The 18,941-nt window shown below is 42.0% G+C and overlaps 2 protein-coding genes across 5 annotated transcripts in view; one reads left to right on the plus strand and one right to left on the minus strand.

The window, feature by feature from the left end:
* slc35f3b (solute carrier family 35 member F3b) overlaps nucleotides 1-15,358 on the plus strand; it is a 52,634-nt gene extending 37,276 nt beyond the window's left edge. For all 4 annotated transcript variants that reach the window (XM_038737526.1, XM_038737525.1, XM_038737527.1 and 1 more), the window contains 6 exons: nucleotides 2,326-2,668; nucleotides 8,048-8,267; nucleotides 11,672-11,797; nucleotides 12,296-12,488; nucleotides 12,593-12,682; nucleotides 13,004-15,358. In XM_038737526.1, coding sequence (XP_038593454.1) covers nucleotides 2,326-2,668; nucleotides 8,048-8,267; nucleotides 11,672-11,797; nucleotides 12,296-12,488; nucleotides 12,593-12,682; nucleotides 13,004-13,233 — 1,202 coding nt within the window. In that variant the 3' untranslated portion in view covers nucleotides 13,234-15,358. The remainder of the gene's footprint in view (nucleotides 1-2,325; nucleotides 2,669-8,047; nucleotides 8,268-11,671; nucleotides 11,798-12,295; nucleotides 12,489-12,592; nucleotides 12,683-13,003) is intronic.
* LOC119917281 (5-hydroxytryptamine receptor 1A-alpha) lies at nucleotides 15,275-18,940 on the minus strand. Its single transcript, XM_038737524.1, has 3 exons — nucleotides 18,559-18,940; nucleotides 17,261-17,421; nucleotides 15,275-17,102 (listed from the first exon to the last, which is right to left on the minus strand). The coding sequence occupies exons 1-3, from the start codon at nucleotides 18,707-18,709 to the stop codon at nucleotides 15,828-15,830; spliced, it is 1,587 nt and encodes a 528-aa protein (XP_038593452.1). The 5' UTR covers nucleotides 18,710-18,940; the 3' UTR covers nucleotides 15,275-15,827.
* Nucleotide 18,941: the final 1 nt, after the last annotated feature.

Consider the following 18,941-nt stretch of genomic DNA (forward strand, 5'->3'; position numbering starts at 1 on the left):
AGTGTAAAAAAGTGCGTCACTTTTAAACCATTAAGTCAGGGCTTCAGAGGAAAAAGCATTTCATCATAGAAGCTTTAATTAATAATTTACACAACTGGGTTTCATTTAATAAAAGAGATAATATATCATATTCAGAGTATTATGGTAACAGCTTCATTGAGGGGTGTGGGCTGGGTGACAGGAATATCACTACCCATAATGTTGTCATGCGTTCACATGTGCCAGAGCTGAAAATGCTTAGCTGGGCGCCAGTGCCTCTCTCGGGGCTGATTGGTGTGGCCCATCACTGCATTTTGAAGATTAAACTGTGCTGCAGTATGAAGCAGTGGCCATAGCCATGCGATGTGGGACGGGGGCCCAGGAAGGACAAAAAACGAGCAGCGTAAACAAGAGATGACCTTCAGAACGAGACAAAGAGGCTTGGAGCTCAGAATAGAGAAACATAATTCTCACCCTTGTGGCCAAGACTTTGACAGACATCCACCTGTATCTGTCTCTCTCTCTCTTCTTTTTTTTTTGGTATTTGCTGATTCATCTTTTCGTTGCAATAACAGACAATGATCTTGAATCATCTTTCATTGCTGCCAAATTCACCTCAGGGTTGTCAGTACTGTCAGTGCTGTTTAGCCCTTGTGCAGCAGCAGAGAGCATTGTTCGGGATGTCCAAATAATGTTGCACAATTTCATCCTAATTGCATCACATTTTCACCCCCTCTAGTAGATAAACAGAAATTAGAATCTCCTGTGCATTCAGCAGAGAGCCCGGGGACCACCTGGCAAGGTCATAGGCAGCTCTCCCAGGAAGAATGAGTTGCCGTGTGTGAGTTGATGACATACATCACATTAACATGAATATAGAAGGTGTCTTTAGGTGTATGGCAATAAAATGACACAGGACAACTAAAATAATATGAGAGAGATCAGTGTCTTGTTGATGCTGTATAATAATTTTTTCCCACAGTGTAACGACCAACTTAAGTTAGATTTATTCTTGTCTCACTGAGGTCTTTTGAAGTGCGTTCTGTATTCAAGTCAGCATTGCACGATGCAGATGAATCTGAAAAAGGCTCCCTGCGGCATATCATTACCTCTGGAATCACCATTAGGGAGATCCCTCTTTTTTAACTTGTTGGAAGGCAGGAAGCTAGTGACAACTCATGGTACATATTATGCAACCCTTATGGAACAGAGCTGATATGGGATTGTTGTTTTTTGTGGCTTTGCAGTTTTGTGTTCTGTGGTGAAAGTATAGCTATAGGTTCTGGTCTGGCTCAGAGACGGTCTGATTTATTAGGGCTTTACTAATGATTGTGTCCTTTTTTGCTGTTAGTCTTAACCACGCTATCTTAATGTTACATTAGTGCACAATATCACTGAGAGGCAGATAACCTGTCTGAATGAAGATCTGCTGTATCAATAATGCATCTAGCATTATCTGGAGAATAAATGTCCAAGCAGAGGACCTGAGCAATTGGAAGGTCATCTCAAATGTTGCGTTTGAGTGTCTGAACTTTTAAACTTTTACACATGATTATACAGCTTTATGTGAAATGTTTCGAGGAGACAGTAGACAGTGTATCCATAAGTAAGTTTAATGACTCAAGGGAACGAAATGACCTTGGTAAGTGAATCCGTTTAGAAGAACAGAGTGGGTGTGAGTGGGACTGAAAACATCACGTCAACAATATGCTTCAATTCACTCATTACTGAAGACGTATGGAGGCTATCAGGCTTTGACAGGAGCAAGACAAAAGTTAAGTGTTGCTCTGTGTGCGCTTGGGCAAACACACAAAAACACACCCACACACCCACACGTCATTGTAAGTCATGAGGTCGTCTTGGATTGGATATCAGATCTGTCCTCTTTTGTCCTCTGTTTGGCTGCAGCCTGTCACACTTGATCACCACATTTTTAACTCAGATGTCTGATTGATTACCTTCAAGTTCAATTAAACAGTGAAAGCAGCTATTTTTATCCAGAAAAAGATGGCAAGACACGGATGACCCGAAGACACTCGCACAGATAAAAGAGTCTCATTCGAGCTCTAAAGAGCTCTTAGTTCAGATTTACTGCAACAGATAATTAAATTATTTGTATATGGACATGTATAATGCTAAACAACATTAGAACTTGCAGAAATACAATAAATAAATGAAGTATATCTTCTTCTTAAATATATAAATGATGTTGTCTTTAGTTAAAAATGTGCTTAAATCCCATTTCAACAAGGATAATTTGGGAAAATTAAAAAAAATCCTGATCATAGAACAAATTTGCAATCATTGATGCATCATTGCATGTAACCTGTATGTGTCCATCAATAGGAGAAGACCGCGCCAGGGAGAATGTGGTGGGCACCACAGACGCACAGACGGCTTGTGGTGTGGCAGGAGCAGAGTCCGGCACCAGCAGACGGAAGCTCCACTGCTGCATCAGAGTAACGACCTTACAGGTGCGGAAGGCCCTGTGGGGGGTCGCCATGGTGATATGCGTGTGCACGTCTTGGGCAGGCTCCACCCAGCTGGCCAAGCTGACCTTTAAGCAGTTTGACGCTCCCTTCACCCTCACCTGGTTCGCCACCTCCTGGAACTGCCTCTTCTTCCCCCTCTATTACATTGGCCACCTGTGCAAGAGTCCAGAGAGGCAGACACCCAGACAGAGGTTCAGGTGAGAAGACTCACTGCATGCAAGCAAGGTAACATTGTCTATATAGCACTTTTTAAAATCAAAGCTAGAAAGTGCTTTACAGGAAGAAGAAGTAAAGGTAGGAGGGAGAAGACAATTTATAAAACAAGGAGAAATAAGTGTGTAACTACAACGTAAGCCAAAGAGACTGTTCCAGAGTCGAGGAGCAAAACCACCCTATCCCCCCTAAAACACTTCAACACTATTAAAAAGAAACTGACAGTGATGTCGCTTTCATTAATTTAATAAAATTGGTGTATTTTAATTTCTAAAAGTTTGTTTTTGTATTATTTATTCTTACTGTCATGGTTAGCAAGCCAATACACACACCATTATGTAAAGTCAATATGTTTCTTATCCAGATACAACTACAACAAAATCAATTTTCCCATCAGCAGCAGCCTCAGTGGATCACAATGCAACGCATTCATTTGGTGGAAATTTTTTTTTTCTCAACCAATGAAAATAAATAGGCTCGTTATTGCTTTTTATACAGATGACACCTACAGCTGAAATGCTCAGGCACGTTATGGGAAATGTGGATAAGCCTTGTGGGAAATATATGAATGTAGTGGTACCCAACCTGGGGTTCAAGATCCCCAAAAACGAACGTGAGATTTTAAACAGGACGGGAAAAACACTTCTTCAAAAAATGTTTTTTTCCCCTCTAAATTATTGGATAATTTGACCTTTTAATGCTTTAAAATAATATACAAAGAAAATCACATTTGGCCATAATCAGTGTGCAGCTGGTTACCAGAGGTCACAAGTAAATGAGGTAGGATGAGCAAATTAGCCAGCAGAATAAATCCATTAAAGTCAGGTACAATAGAGAAGTCAATTTAATCTCAAAATATTAAACATCAAAATATACAATATCAAGCAGTGTACCATTGTGTCCATGGGGGAATCTTCACTCAAATAACAAAAAGTAGATTTTTACAACACACCCTTTCTGTCTGAGGAAACACACCTCACGTTTAACCTGTTTGGCCAACTGCTTAGAAGAAGGATAGCAGCATTATCTTAATTTAGGCCTCTCACCAAATGAGCCAGAGTTGTTTACCTCCCAAGTTTGCTTACTTAATTTGGAATATCAGGTTCCCATGCCATATTTAGTAATGCTGCTGCAGCAAACAGAAAGAATGTAATCCAAAATGTGTTAGAAGTGCTCTCACATTTGAAACAGTCCATTAATCATGGTCTTTAGACAAAAGTCTTATCTCTGCTACCTGCCGTGCTACTTTAGTACAAAGAGACAAAGAGGGTGGTGGGGTGGAAAGTGTGGTGGGCAGGTGAGTCGGGGGATCAGCGCTTTATTTTCTACTGCATCTCTGTGATGTAATTCTTTTTTTTTTTTGAGGGCTTACACAAGGATCTGGGGCTGCTGCTCCTCGGCCGGAGCTGATGTGCTCTGAATATCAAGCACTCCTTTGGGTTTATTCAAATTGTACCTGCTGGTGAATCTCAGACAATTCAGGAAAATAGAGACAGAGAGTTTACATTTGTAAACGCTGTCCTGTCTCATATATTAAACGGTAGACAAAGTGGCAAAGACTAGACATTTGTAATAGCTAGCTTATTGTCTTATAGCTACAGTATGGCTGGAGAAGATTTTCCTGACAGATTGTAGCTGCAAGAGACAGAAATATAATTCACCTCATAAAATGAAATGTGCATGTTCTGCATTTTCATGTGTTTACTTCAATAGTAGGAGTCCATGCTTCTCTTAATTGTAGTTTGAGAAAGTTTTGACTTTTCTTGGCTGTTATGAAACCCTTTTAAAAGTCCCTTGAATTAATTCCAAATGCAGTTGTTTTGGAAAATACCTTCATGGGTTGAGCATCAAATTTCATTCTTGACCTTAGAAAAACAGTGTTTTGTCCAAAAGAAAATTAACTCAACTTTGACTTACTGGCTGTTTTTCTTAGCTTTTAATGTAGCAGACTTGGATATTGCAAACTCCATCTGCTGAGGAAGACCACAAGCTCATAAGTAGTGTAGTAGCTCAGTCTAATACTGTTGACTACTGAGGTGGTTTAGCCCAGGAGTGCACTGGCTGACATGCTGTATTTCTTTTATTCTGTTACCTTACTGTATCTTTGTTAATAAACTCCAGGCTTTGTTGTGTTACTGAATAATAAGTTTATTTGTTTTACCATGCAGCGTGACATGTCAATTTGTCCAGTTTCAACTAATCAGAATCAGAATCAGAAATACTTTATTGATCCCCGAGGGGAAATTCTGTGTCACAGTTGCACACATTACACAAAAGACAAAAGGAATATACATAAAGATAGTGGTATATGAAGAAATATAAATATCAGAGTAAAAATATAAAATAAAATAAAATATGGATATGTACAATATTTACATAATTAAAGGAATTGTTATGGTGAACAGTAATAATGAATAAATAGTAGCAGCAGAATTGCAGCAGAGAGTACTGCACATTAAGTAATTAAGCAGGTGCTATTGCATAAAACAGATAACAATGTCCAGTTTAAAACTAACTAAGTATCCATGTGTCAGACACTTAGAGGGAGGAGTTATAAAGTTGTCCACTGTCAGGAATGACTTCCTGTGGCGCTCTGTGGTGCATTTGGGGGGAATAAGTCTTGCACTGAAAGTGCTCCTGTTTTGAGCAGCATGTCATGGAGTGGGTGGGAGACATTGTACAAGATGACATGTAGTTTGGACAGCATCCTCCTCCCTGACACCACCGACAGTCCAACTCCACCCCCACAACGTCACTGGCCTTGTGGATCAGTTTGCTGAGTCTGTTAGCGTCCGCTACCCTCAACTTGCTGCCCCAGCATGCGACAGCAAACAGGATAGCACTGGCCAGCACAGACTCATAAAACATCCTCAGCATCGTCCTGCAGATGTTGAAGGACCTCGGCCTCTTCAGAAAATAGAGACGGCTTTGACCCTTCCTGTAGAGGGCTTGAGAGTTCTTGGCCTAGTCCACTTTATTGTCAGTGTGCACTCCCAGGTATTTGTAATCCTCCACAATGTCCACACAGGTATTTGTAATCCTCCACAATGTCCACACTGACTCCCTGGATGGAAACAGGGGTAGCTATAAAACCATATACTCCATGCAGTAGATTGTCAAACAAAGGTTTCAAAAACCCTTTGCCCTTCCGGGACAAAAACACCTGCCTACAAAAGTTTGAATGCTGCCTTTATGTACTTGACCCCAGATAATAGCAGAGCGACACCCAATCTGAATGCACAAAACACCACATTTGGCTCCTACAAGTAAACCTTGCATTACATTGTCTTACATTATCTGATCCTTTTTGTAAATAGATTCCATGTCATCACTTCTATTGCTGATTTTGCTCAATAGAAGCCAAACATAAACGATGCCCACACTCTTTAATATGTCAAGCACCAGAGACTGCTTTTCTCATCTGAAACACTTTGATTAAAGTGTAACTGTTGACTTCATGAGCTACTAGATGGTTTAAAAACATCTTCCATATTTGCCAGCAGCCATTCTAACATGTACACTGTTTCTCCTGAATGATGAGACCTCCAGGGAAAACTAAGTTATTGCTGGAAGAGTTGATGGTGGGCCACTAGGGGGTAGTCTTTAGGGGGCAGTCTTCCCTCTGGGCCTTCTAATAAAATCCTAAAATTACATGCTGTAGGAGATGCCATACTTCAGATGAGATGTCCTGGCTCACTGTGGTCATTAAAGCTCCCAGGGAATTTATCGAAAAGAGTAGGGAGTTCCCCCGGCAAAATTCCCAACCTGGCTTTCTCCATCTGGCCATCTAATCATCCCTCAGTGTAAATGGCTCTATGTTTCCCTCCCTCTCCACCTCAAGCTGATGAGTGGTGAGCATCTGCTGGAAATGGCTGCTGTGCATCACCCAGATGGGTGCTACACATTGGTGGTGATTGAGAGCAGTTCCTCAACCCCCACCCCCTTCACACTTTGAGTGTGTAAGATAAAACGCTATATACATGTAATCCATCATCAGCACCTTCCTCAGCACAGCTGTAGAGCTGGAATTCTTTCTGAAGTCTCACAAGTGCAACAGGAAAGAAGAAACAAACCGATTTGACGCTGGTGTATCGAGTGCCTGTGATGAAATGATGATAGACTTTAATGTGGTTGCCTCTGAATTAGTGTTGTTGTCTAAAAAGTGGGGTGTTGGCAGTGTATTTTAGTGCAGACTCAGCTCTCTTGGAGATGATTCAGAGCACTGCTGCTCCTCAGTATCTGGCAGGACTCGAATGTGGTACCTGCCACTCCTCATTTATTGCTTCTTCATCACTTTCACAGGGCCAGATGCTTTTAGGGTAAACTGTGTACATCAAGAACACTATAAACAGTAGAAATGCCAGTGTCTCAAAAACAAAGTCAAGTTATATTATTGGGGGAGTCGTAGTTTGGGAGTAGAATAAATATTTCTTGGCATTACAGCAGAGTGATGCAACGTCACATCTTGTTGAGTTAAAAACAGTAACAGAGCTGACAGGATCACTACCAAGTATTTTGATACTGAGACATTATGTATCAGGGGCATTTCAAGTCCAGACTTAAGCCATAATGTGATGAAGATATCCACTGAAAAACATCCATAGCATATGTCTTAGCTTCATACATGGCCAGGAAGAAAGCCCTTAAAGTTTATATCAGTTCTTCAAGATAACAAAATGTCAAAATGTTTCAGTTTTGCTTCCTAAGTATGTAAGTATGGCACATTTCACATACCATACTGTTATTTGTGTTTAGTATTTATAACATATTGACATGTCGAAGCCTAGCATTACACGCATTTGGAACTTCACATCTAGAAACTGAAATCCGAGAGTCTTGTTAAGAAACGCTGAGAAGTGAGGAAGACGAAAATATTTCAGTCTTAGATTCACTAATATTTGTCATGCCTCTCTGCTTTTTTTACTCTGTGTACTTTTAGATAATTATTTAAACTCTAAAGTGTAACCAGGAATTGGCAAAAACACATCATATAAGAGGAAATTAATATTTTAGTTTCATTAATGGAGACAGCTGAAGTTTAGCTCAGAAACATTTTACTTCAGTGCCTTGCAGATCAGATTTTATTCGTAAATATTTACTTATTTCTCAAGCAGAGTTGGTCCCACATGCACTGCGATGAAAGTGTTCATTTGGATACAAGTATTAAAATGTGATTTACTTTCCACACTCACTGCTGATTAGAGTCTCTGGTCTCTCTGGTATTATTTGTTCAGACAAAGCTGTTTATGATCATAAATATTGATTAAAGTCCCAGATCATAATAATATTTATCAACTCTTTAATTAGTTATACCACAATTTTCAATATGCTAACACTGTGCTCTGCGTTGTGTCCCTGCACAGAGAGTGCTGTAGGTTTTTCGGGGACGATGGGCTGACACCGAAGGTCTTTTTCACTAAGGTAGCTCCCTTTGGCCTGCTGTGGATCCTCACCAACTACCTGTACCTGCAGGCCCTCAGGAAGATCAACACAACAGACGTGTCAGCGCTCTTCTGTTGTAACAAGGCCTTTGTCTTCCTGCTGTCTTGGATTGTACTCAGAGACCGCTTCATGGGGGTCAGGGTGAGGACATCTGCCTGTGTGTGTCTGTGTCTGTGTGACTTTTGTTGTCTACATTTTTTCACTTCCTGAGAGAAAATGTTGCCGCTGCATCTTTAGATAAGAGTCTAAGTCAAGCACAGGCCCCATACAGCAAAGTGGATAGTAAAATAACGATTTATCCTCCAGGCTACACACCTATGGCACTGTTCATCTGTATACAACATAATAACAAACACAGCAACATTTGCATAATGTATATGTATATATGTATGTGCTCTAACATGTGCTCCTATAAGGTTACATATCATCATGTTCTCTGAAACTACAGCATGAAGATTTAATCTTTTAATTGAATGTTTGATATACTCATTTATCGTGGATACTACAGCCTCAGATTATTATTATAATTATTTTATCTCATTTATGAGTAGTTCCACCAAAAAGGGATTTTTTTCCCTTCCCAGATTGATTCAGTTTGATCATGTTCAGAGCCCTAAAGAAGCAAATGTATCCAATTTTTCACGAGAACCAAGCCAAGATGAGAGAAAGGTCTTAAAAAATATATAACTTTGTGTAGCAGAAGTATATCCTTTCTTCTTTCCTGTCCTTCGGGTGTTCGTTGTGCTAAATATTTTTTTGTCTTTGTTATGTGTCTGTGCTTCTATTTCTATTTGCATTATATCTGTGATAAGCCAGTATCGTCTGATAATATTGACTCACCAACAAGGATAGGCAAAGATACATCAAAATGTCTTTTAAAATAAGATACCAAAAACCCTATTTTTAAGTGTATCAAAATAAACTACTGTATAATTGCATTTGAAAAAAACTATGCCAAGGTATGATGAAATCACTTCGCAAACTTTCTATCTATCGGGCTATTTCATCTATCCAATGTTTGAGAGCAACAGCTTTTCTCTGCCTAATGAGTCATGCAGTCAATTTGACATATACATCCACTTAACAGATCAAATATTCACACATCTCTGTGATCACCAAAGAACAGTTTAACTAACAATTTGAACTAATGACTCATTGTTTCCTATATTAGATTAGGATGGTATCTTGTTTTGAGTAGTTTTCAGTAGCTTTTGAGGAATCAGTACCATTAATGAAATTTAAATGCATGTAGAACAGGTAGGTAGCTGCAAGAGATCTTTTTCTGTTTCAGTGATGGCGTTAGCATGAAAGCTGTGCTTCAAACGACTGTGAATGTTTCAGGGTGTGCAGCATAGGCTACAAGCTTCCACCAGCGCGACTCCCTCACCTCTTCTTTTATTTGTCTGTTTCTCTGTCTCTTGTCTTAGGCTACTGCCTCTCCATGCTCCTGTCTCTGCCACCAATCTCATTCTGACTAGCAAAAGAGGGAGAACAACTTAGGGGCGTGCGCTTTCAAATTTAGTGCCCACGCAGTCTTGTTCAATAGCAGACTTATATGGGAACAGTTCCCACAAAACAGTCCCCATTCCCCACTTAGAATTGATGAGAAGTTGTGAGCTACAACAAACACAAGTGGTGTTACATAAAAGCTCAGTTCACTTCTGCTGCAAAGGTTTGCTGTGTGTTAGATAACTGGACATACGATAACCTTCACTTGTCCTTAGGTTTCATATTGTATCTCTCTTTGCTTTGATGAGTAAAAATAAGTCCACTATTTTCTGTAGTATATAGTGTACTGGAGTGTGTATGTATCACCTCTATTGTGCAGGAGTTCCCTCATGATGCGCATATATCTCCCAAAGGAATGCACGTAATGTGTGTTGGGTTACTTCGACTGCACTTGTGTGAGCTACACACACAGCACGGTCAGTGTGATTTCTTACCAATGAACGCAGTGTCATTCACGTGTGCCTCCTGGTGTATCTGCGTGTGTGCTTGCATGTTTGTCTCTGAATTTGTCTGCATGAGGAGAGACAAGCAAGGGAGTAAGGGGTGTTAGCTTCTTTGTGAATTGAGGGATCTCCTGCTCTCCTCCCACAGCACCTCCTCACATGCTTTCATATCTGCAGCCATCCTACACTCTGCGGAATGGATTTCCTTCTTTTTCTCTTTCACACACTCCGGCACAACCACCCCACCTCTCCCTCGTGTGTGCCCCTAGTCCCAACCCCATTATATGCGATGAAAGGCCTCAGTAAGAGACAAATACTGTAATAATTCTGCTTCTCTCTCTCTCTTACAACCCTAGTCTCTCTCTCTTACTTGGTGGTGGGGATTGCAGTGTTTGGATGTCTGCAGCAATGCAGGGGATCTTGGACGAGTTTGTCATGATGGTGAAGAGGGGAAGAGAGGAAGATGCTCGATGCTAAATCATCCTTGTTAAACAGGGAGGTGGTTTGTTTGGGCGATATTGTGTACGTATAACGATGGCTTTGTTTTATTGCCTCAGTTGTGGTGGCATCAGCAGAGTCGGAGGGTGCCACACAGGTTAGAAGGTCATCAAAGTTATAAAGGGAGTTAGATGCAGCTTAATCCACATTCACATGCTGCAGTAACAACACTGTAATCCCGTAAAGAGCTACTTAATGTGCGGGTGTCCAGTTCCTTTGCTTCCTCTGACCTTCACATTGTGCTGAAACATCTCAAGAAACTAAAGCATCAACACATGCAGGGTCACCGACCTTGTAAGCAAACAGTCTGTCACAAGAAGTGAAAGGTGTATCTGTGACTGACAGGCAGCCTGCAGTGCAGAAAGAGCCATTTTGCCAAAGGTGCCCAAGGGCTTTGGCCAAGCAAAAACACATGGCTCATTTATCTTCCTGACACCGCCTTAATGCAGAGCTGATCCACTCAGCTGGACTGCGCCCCGTCCCCATCGCTATTCTTCAGCCGAACGCGCTTGCATGCTCTGGTTATGACCCCAGGCACACAAATAGCAAAGACAAATGCTCCAAACACGATAAAGCAAAGCTGAACACCTTTGGTTCTGATTCTTTAAGGCTAAGTTGAGAGCGGGATGAAACAGATGGTTTGGTGGCGTTTTGAAGCTGTGATAATCTCAGAGGCAGCGGAGTGGGAGTGGGGTGTGAGAGGTGGGGGTTGGTGGATCACTGGGAGGGGGGTTTGGTTTGCAAACATGATGGCAGGGTAACGAAAATCAATGTCAGACAATCAAGCCAGCACTGTAGAAGCTGCCTGTCCTGTGTTAGAAGCACTTGCACTGTGAATCCAAGAACAGACTTCATTTGGAGTGTGTATACTTGTCTGAAAATACCAAATTAAAGCCCGCGTATTAATTATACCATTACACGCCTTGTCCTGGGAGGCTTGTGATTTCTGCAGTGAATAACAAAGTGTAGGCCATGTGGGCCCGCTGTGTCCCTGCACAGCAGTAAAGGCTCGTGCGTCTTTATCACCACACTGTGAGCAGCATGACGTCCATCCGTCATTCTCTGATGTTCCTCCTACTCTCTCTCTCTCTACAGATCGTCGCTGCTATCTTGGCCATAGCAGGCATTGTAATGATGACCTATGCTGATGGATTCCACAGCCACTCAGTCATCGGCATCACTTTTGTAGTGGCCTCTGCTTCGATGTCAGCGCTCTACAAGGTATTGGTTTGCCTGTAATCTATTGAAGAACATTATTACTACATTTGTGTCCTTCCACAAACTGCCCTTGTAGTGACACCTTCGCTTGCAGTTGAACAAAAAAATGCTAAACTAAAATAGCTAAACATATGTATGTATGTTGTCTTACATAAGAAATCCTGGACTCGTTCCCCCCTACTTATGTAACCAGGTGGCAGAAGACAGGAGGAGATTATGAAATGTTAGACTCAGAAGCGTGTGATATGTGAGCGTTTGGTTGCTGGCCTCAGACTGTGATGTCCTGATCAAGGAGGTTACAGAGCAGATAGCTAAATTTTGAGGGGGCTCTGGTCTCGTCTGCCCTGCTGTCTCTGCCACATAATGTGATAAATATACAGCAGTGGCCCTGTGCCAGAGACATGTCAGGTACTTGGCAGGTTCGCCCTCTGCAATATCCCTCTGCTCCTTAAGGGGGCAGATTTTGTGCTTTCATTACTCTCCCTACCTGTTTATCCGCAGGTGCTCTTCAAGATGGTCCTGGGCAGTGCCAAATTTGGAGAGGCTGCACTCTTTTTGAGCATTGTCGGGAGCGCCAACTTTATTTTCATCAGCTTTGTGCCGGTCATCCTGTATTTTACACATGTGGAGTACATCGGTTCACTTGGAGACATCCCCTGGGCCTACCTCTGCGGGGTTGCAGGCCTACTTTTGGGTATGGAAAGATGACATATGAAGCACATACCTGTGCATAAACCTTATGGTTTGACACCCTCATTGTGTAGTCTGCAGCCGCTCTGATTTTGCTTCTTCCCACAGCTTTCAACATCCTGGTGAACTTTGGCATTGCGATAACATACCCAACTTTAATTTCCCTTGGCATCGTCTTAAGTGTTCCTGTAAATGCCAGTAAGTCTCTTGGCTTTCCTCCCAGACCTAACGTTTTAGACCTGGTCACCATGAAATATTTGATGGCATTGAAATACCCCCAAAAGTTACCATCTAAATTTGATGAAGAATTTAATAAAATTTTCAAATCGGTTTAGTTTTGATTGTATACTTTCTGATATTATGAGACAAACATTTACATGTATTATTAGTGGTGATTTATATTCCACGTTGCATGTTAATTGTGTACGTTAATCCTATAAATTCTTGTTTGTTATTTACAAGATATTATTGTTATTTACATATTCCTTCATATACTAACGCATCCTCATAATTTTACAGTGGTGGACCTCTATACATGTGAAATTCATTTCAACACAGTGCGCCTCATTGCTGTGTTCATCATCTGCCTGGGTTTCCTCATGCTGCTGTTACCGGAGGACTGGGACCAGTGCATCATCCAGCTCAGCACAAAGCTGCGCAAACGTGACGAGCCAGCAGAGGGCAGCGCAGAGGCAGGGCTCAACTGGAGGGGGAGAAGCAGGACCTCCATGTCAACATTTGCACATTAACTCCATGAAATATTAACATGCAAACACACACATACACAAGGAGGGAGACACATTAACACCTCTAAGTGTTGATGTTGGGACAATTGACCTGCCCTCTCTTTCACGCAGCTCCCTGAGTGAAAAAAAAAAAAGAAAAGTATTTCAGACTGTTCTCCAATCAGTCAACATTACAGCCAAGAGGGGAGATGCAGAAGGCACAGACTCTGTATCATTCATTTCCCATCCATTCCACTCGGAAGTAATCCAAGTTGGCGCACGGACTATCAATTGTAATCCTTTTTACCCCAAAAGATTATCAGGTATAACTGATTGAGTCATGTATTAATTTTGCTGCACCTCTTAATCATTCCATTCACTACATCCTTGCGCCTGGGAAGACTTGCCAATTTGCCTGATATTTTTCAGCTCTAAGGAAAAAAAGACACTTTTTGAGGCAGGCCTAACACCTTGTGGACTTACTTTCTTTATCATGTACACATTTACACACCTTTAAGATCCAAAGACGAATGCCTGAAATGCTGAATGCCTGAAAACTAAGGGGAGGCCCACAGTGGCGTCCCTCAGGTGTAAACTTAATGACAAGTACCTGCCTTTCATGCACTGTACATAGCTGTGTTTCACACCTTGGGTGTCCTGGAGCTGTGGACCCAATGGGCTCATCGGGTGTGAAGGGACCTGTCTGGACATCTGAGGATCAATCTGAGCTGGAGAAGCTTTCACAACGCCTCACTCTGTTCATCCTGAGAGAGAGAGGTTAGGTCTTTTTAGACCACATTGATTGGCCCCCTGTGGTTATGTGCTTTCTTGGGGCCAATCTCCTGCTCTGTCAATGCTGACACCCAATTGCTCAGGCCCAGACTTTATTCAAGAAAGATCTAAAACCAGTATCTTTATTGCAAGGTTTTCAATGCGCGAGATGGTTGAAATTTGTTTGTCAAGAAGTGTGAGTGCTTTCAGTCCATCCATGAAGCACTTGCCTCACATTTTCAGTTGCTGAGACACTGGCAGCAAACAGTATTAACATTCTATCAACCAAACATTACTGATAATACATGTATTGCCATTCAGATTATTTAAAATGTGATTTTTTTTTGCTGTTCAAACTATTATGTAGCTCACTGACAATTAATGCTTCCCAATATATCCCAATCTTTGGATGGACTTAAAGCACTAACAGCTTACATAATAAGACAGACAAGCTTCATGAACCCCTTTAATAACTTTGAATATCAACCATAGCTATTACTGAGCTCCCTTGGAATTTCGTATCACATTTAAGTGTCTAGACCCGCTATGCACGCAAACTAATCTGCGGCTAAATACATTCTTTCCCCCTGAAGAAAATAACAGTAGTTGAAAAATGTCTCACTGCTCGGGGAGAGGGCTATTGACACATGAGAATGGCTCGCATTGGTCCACTTCTGCTGTTTGTCAAAAAAAAGTCTTACTGTATGTGTTTTCATTAATCACATTTCTGAGGCAAGTCAACAACTGAGATGGATCTGAGGGCAAATGAGGCACGTGCCGTGTGAAGCGCCCGGTAGAAACTCTGCCTTGTTGTGAATGTATGAACATCACTCGACCACACATGCTCGCTACCTGCTGTCTGTTTTTCACAGTGCCACCACAGACTGCTGCAGAGAGACTCTTTAATACTTATCCTTTGTTGTACTCATCTGACCGAGTTGTTTTTTTTGGAACAAACTTTTGACGTATCGTACAGGACTTTTTATATTTTTTGCATTTGGTTGCTTACTAACCTCGGGGGGGGGGGGGAGGGGGTGAGTGATACCTGCAGGGCGAGCATGCACGTCCTGTATGAGCAGATACAGCTGGCAAGTCCACTTCACTGCCTTTTCTTTGTTTTGCAATAGAGTACAATAGCACTGTTTCCCATTGTCATTCTCTATGACAATAAATAATAATATTGTATTCCTCTGGAATTATTGCTAGAAATAAATGTAAACCTTTGTAAGGAATGATGATTTTTACACTGAGATGCAACATATGATTAGCACATTTGAGGAAGAAATATTTAGAGTGTGAATAAATGATGGGTTTATTAGATCTACTGTTGGGTATCTTGAAGTGTAATCACATGTACTATATAAAAGACTTTTCTCAATACATTTGTCCACATTTGTTTTCTCCTCAGTGTTGCAGTGCCGTGGTTTGCAATTACTGATCACTGGAAAGGGCCACAGGCAATTAATTTAATTAAATCTGCAGCTATTTTGATAATCCGTTAATCATCACATTTCAAGGAAAAATGTAAACATTTCCTTGTTTCAGCTTCTCACTTGTGAGAAACTGTAAACTGAATATCCTGGACTGTTGGTCGGACAACACAAGACATTTGAATATGCCATGTTATTATTATTTTTTACAGCTGCAATGACAAAACAAGCTAGCAAACAATGAATATGTCATGGGCTTTGGGAAATTGTGATGGACATTTTATGGACCAAATGATTTATCAATGAATTGAGAAAATTACCGATAGATTAATTGATAATGTAAATCACTGTTAGTTGCAGTCCAAGTCTGAATGCCACAGGTAAGAATTTTTTGCAACAGCATCTGCAGAAATCAGATTAACACACATCATGCTCTACTCTCACTGTTATCTGGCCATAGAAGAAAGTGGCATGATGCTCACTGGTCAGAGCAGAGAAAGGTAGTCTGCTGCTGTCTTGTGGCCGAGTGGGGACCTGCAGGCAGTCGTCACCAGCAGCATCTTGCCACATGGAGCAGGATGGGGAGGTGTTTTCATGGCGACACACTTTGCATAGATCCTCAGAATGACGTTTGAAATCAGCGCTAACAGTAAAAATGGAGGAGGAGTGAGGAGTCTCAGAGCTGAAAGGCAGACCAGGATGGGTGGTGGTCAGAGTGCAAGGGTCGCTGCTCCTGCCGTCATCTTCCTCTCCCCTGCCCACCACACTCCCCAGGCGTGCTCTTATTTTTTGCCTCAGTCCCTGAAGAGCGCCCTGGAAACGCTTGCTAAGCAGAGCGTACAGTAGTGGATTGATGTCAGAGTTCAGCAACACCAGCCAGTACGAAAAAGTAACAGCAGAAGGTGGGACAAGGTTGGACTGGCCTGAAATTGCAGTCTCCGTGGCCTGAATCAGGGCCACACCTATGTAAGGTGTCCAGCAGAGGAAGAAGGCTGAGATGACCAGGAAGAGACGCACCAGTCCCTGGTGGTTATTCTGCTGCTGAGAGTTCTGCAGGGGTGGCTGGGAGGCGCTTTGAGCCAGAAAGGAGAACATACGTCTGGATGAAGGATTATTCTGCTCCGTAGCAGAACCAGGGAGAGCAGGACTAATATAATCCCCCTCTTCTCTACTGACCTCAGACACAAACTGTCCACTTACATGGTAGATCAGTGTTGAGGGGCTGTGGAGGCTCTCACAGTGCTGGCGAGATGAATCACAAGGAGGGAAGGCGGAGTGTGGATTTCTGCTGCGCTGGACGGAGTCCTCCAATGTATGAATCCTCCTGGCATGGCTGCGGGCCACCTTGACGATGTTCACGTAGCAGAACAGGATGACCACTGCTGGTATGAGGTAGGAGAGGGCAGCCATGAAAGCAGAGTAGCTGGGACTGCTGGCCCAGTTGACCGCACAACTGTACATGGGACCCACATAGCTGACAGAGCTCCAGCCCAACAGGGGAGGGCAACTGGTTGTCAGAGCCTGCAGCCAGATCCACAGGACCACGCCACATGTCCTGCACAGGGTGCAGCGGGAGCTGTAGCGCAGGCAGTCTATGATGGAGTAGTAGCGGTCAAGGGCAATAGCAGCTAACGTCAGTACAGAAGCTGTACAGTACACAGAGGAGGTGTAACCCACGTACAAACAGAGGTCCTGCCAGACAGGAGAGAGACAGAATCTCATCACATGCACACTTTTTAAAGCAAAGGAAAATTAGACATAAGAAGTCAGATTTAGGCCACGTCAGAAACTAATACTGTGATGTTACATGACTGTAAAGCATTTTATAGTACTGGACAGAGGTGACGTACAGCATAATCCACCCATCCACGGTTCATGATGGACAAAGCAACAAAAGGCATCACTCCGACGCCCACCAGGAGGTCACTGATGGCCAAGTTCATGATCAGCACTGACGTCACCGAGTGGAAAGTCTTGGTTGCAGCCACAATAACAATGACAAGAATATTGCCTACACAGAAATACACACAATAACACAGAGGTCAGACTGGTTGGATGCTGGACCACACAACCACCTTTTCTATCTGTAGCCCAGCAATAGAGACAAGAATCCACACAGCAGTAAACCTGTGATTTAATATCTGAACTCTGGACAGCCTGACTTTGATCGGCAGAGTTCTTAATAGCAATGAAACAAGCCTTATATATTATTATATTATACTAAACAGCAATGCAGAGACCATTATGGTAATTAACTGAGCAGTGATGTAAGTACCTTTTGTTAAAGAAAATCTAACAAGATGCTTTTGTTGGTGGTACTCAAAGCAATGAAAAATTACATTTAAAAAGTCCAGTCTTTCCAGAAACTTCTAATCTTGTTGCTGGTTGTTTTTTCTAATAATCAATTAAGATTCATGGGTCTAACTTTTTAACAAGCCAGCACAGATGTTAACAAAGGCAATTATACAAGGTCATGATTTTCTGACTTTCCAATTAGGCTACTCATCAAGTCTGCAGTCATAAATGTTAGCAAGTCATTAATAAAGTGAAATCGGTCTAACTTTCAAACCATGTCATTTTAAATGTCAAATAAGCCTTTGGTAAACATATTTTTACATTTCATAAAGTTTGCTGTTAAAGGTTTTAAAACAGGTTGTTAAACAATACATTTTGGTCCAGATGCTCTGCATGCAGCTCTTTTCTAGAAGGTCAGAAGTCACGTGGTGCATAGGAGCGATCTTTCTGATTAACCAAAGAGCGACAAAAGATACTGCAAATGTCATGCTGGAAGAGGATAACACTTGCCAGAGGGATATTTCACAACCCGGCAACCCGAAAATGGTTCTTTAAATTGATACAGCACCAGTAAATGATTTATTAACCAATAATACAGCAGTTAGGTACAAACCAAATAACAAATGAAGAATGTTCCACTATGTCAATGTGATAATCATGTGCGATATCACCGAAGTGCTGGAACAAGGAAATGTAGAATTTAAGTGCTGTGGCTGTACAGTATATGGACAGGCCTATAAGCTTCATAGCAAAACATTTTAGACGGGCAATTAATAGAAAATAACAGGAGTTGCAATTACAATAAGTTAGAAGTTTTATTTATGCTTAAAAAAGGTCAACAGGTATTCTGTACCTGTCACAGCGCCCAAACACATAAGCACCATGAGGATCTCCAAGACCAGCTGGGTCCGCTCGGACAAACTGTGCTCTGCGGCCTCCCCACTGCTGGAGTTGACCGCTGCCGCCGCCCGCAGAGACCACCAGGAGCCATCCTGGTCATCCATGTCCCACTCAGATAACTGCTATCATCACATGGTGAACCACGTACAGGCGTTGAAAAGAAAGAAGTGTGATCAAATGTACTCCATCTGCTCCCCCTCTGGCAGGACGGTCTCCAGGTGAAACAAACTCCTTTTCTCTTTTAAGGGGAGGGAGGAGGATGCTCGAGCACATACTGTAGCCGACCTTATTTAACCCCTTCAGAGCTCCCTTTGCTGATGCACTCTCTACCCAAAA

This window comes from Micropterus salmoides, unplaced genomic scaffold, assembly GCF_014851395.1.
Source record: "Micropterus salmoides isolate LMB-PRFRI ecotype aquatic unplaced genomic scaffold, ASM1485139v1 Ms_hic_scaffold_22, whole genome shotgun sequence".
NCBI classification, from domain to species: domain Eukaryota; kingdom Metazoa; phylum Chordata; class Actinopteri; order Centrarchiformes; family Centrarchidae; genus Micropterus; species Micropterus salmoides.

Excerpts from the sequence above, each read along its gene's own strand:
- LOC119917281 (XM_038737524.1), bottom strand. The coding sequence starts at position 18,709 with ATGGATGACCAGGATGGCTCCTGGTGGTCTCTGCGGGCGGCGGCAGCG. Across the intron at positions 17,422-18,558 it reads GTGTTTGGGCGCTGTGACAG|GCAATATTCTTGTCATTGTT; the intron begins GTACAGAATACC and ends ATTTCTGTGTAG. Across the intron at positions 17,103-17,260 it reads GTGGATGGGTGGATTATGCT|GACCTCTGTTTGTACGTGGG; the intron begins GTACGTCACCTC and ends CCTGTCTGGCAG.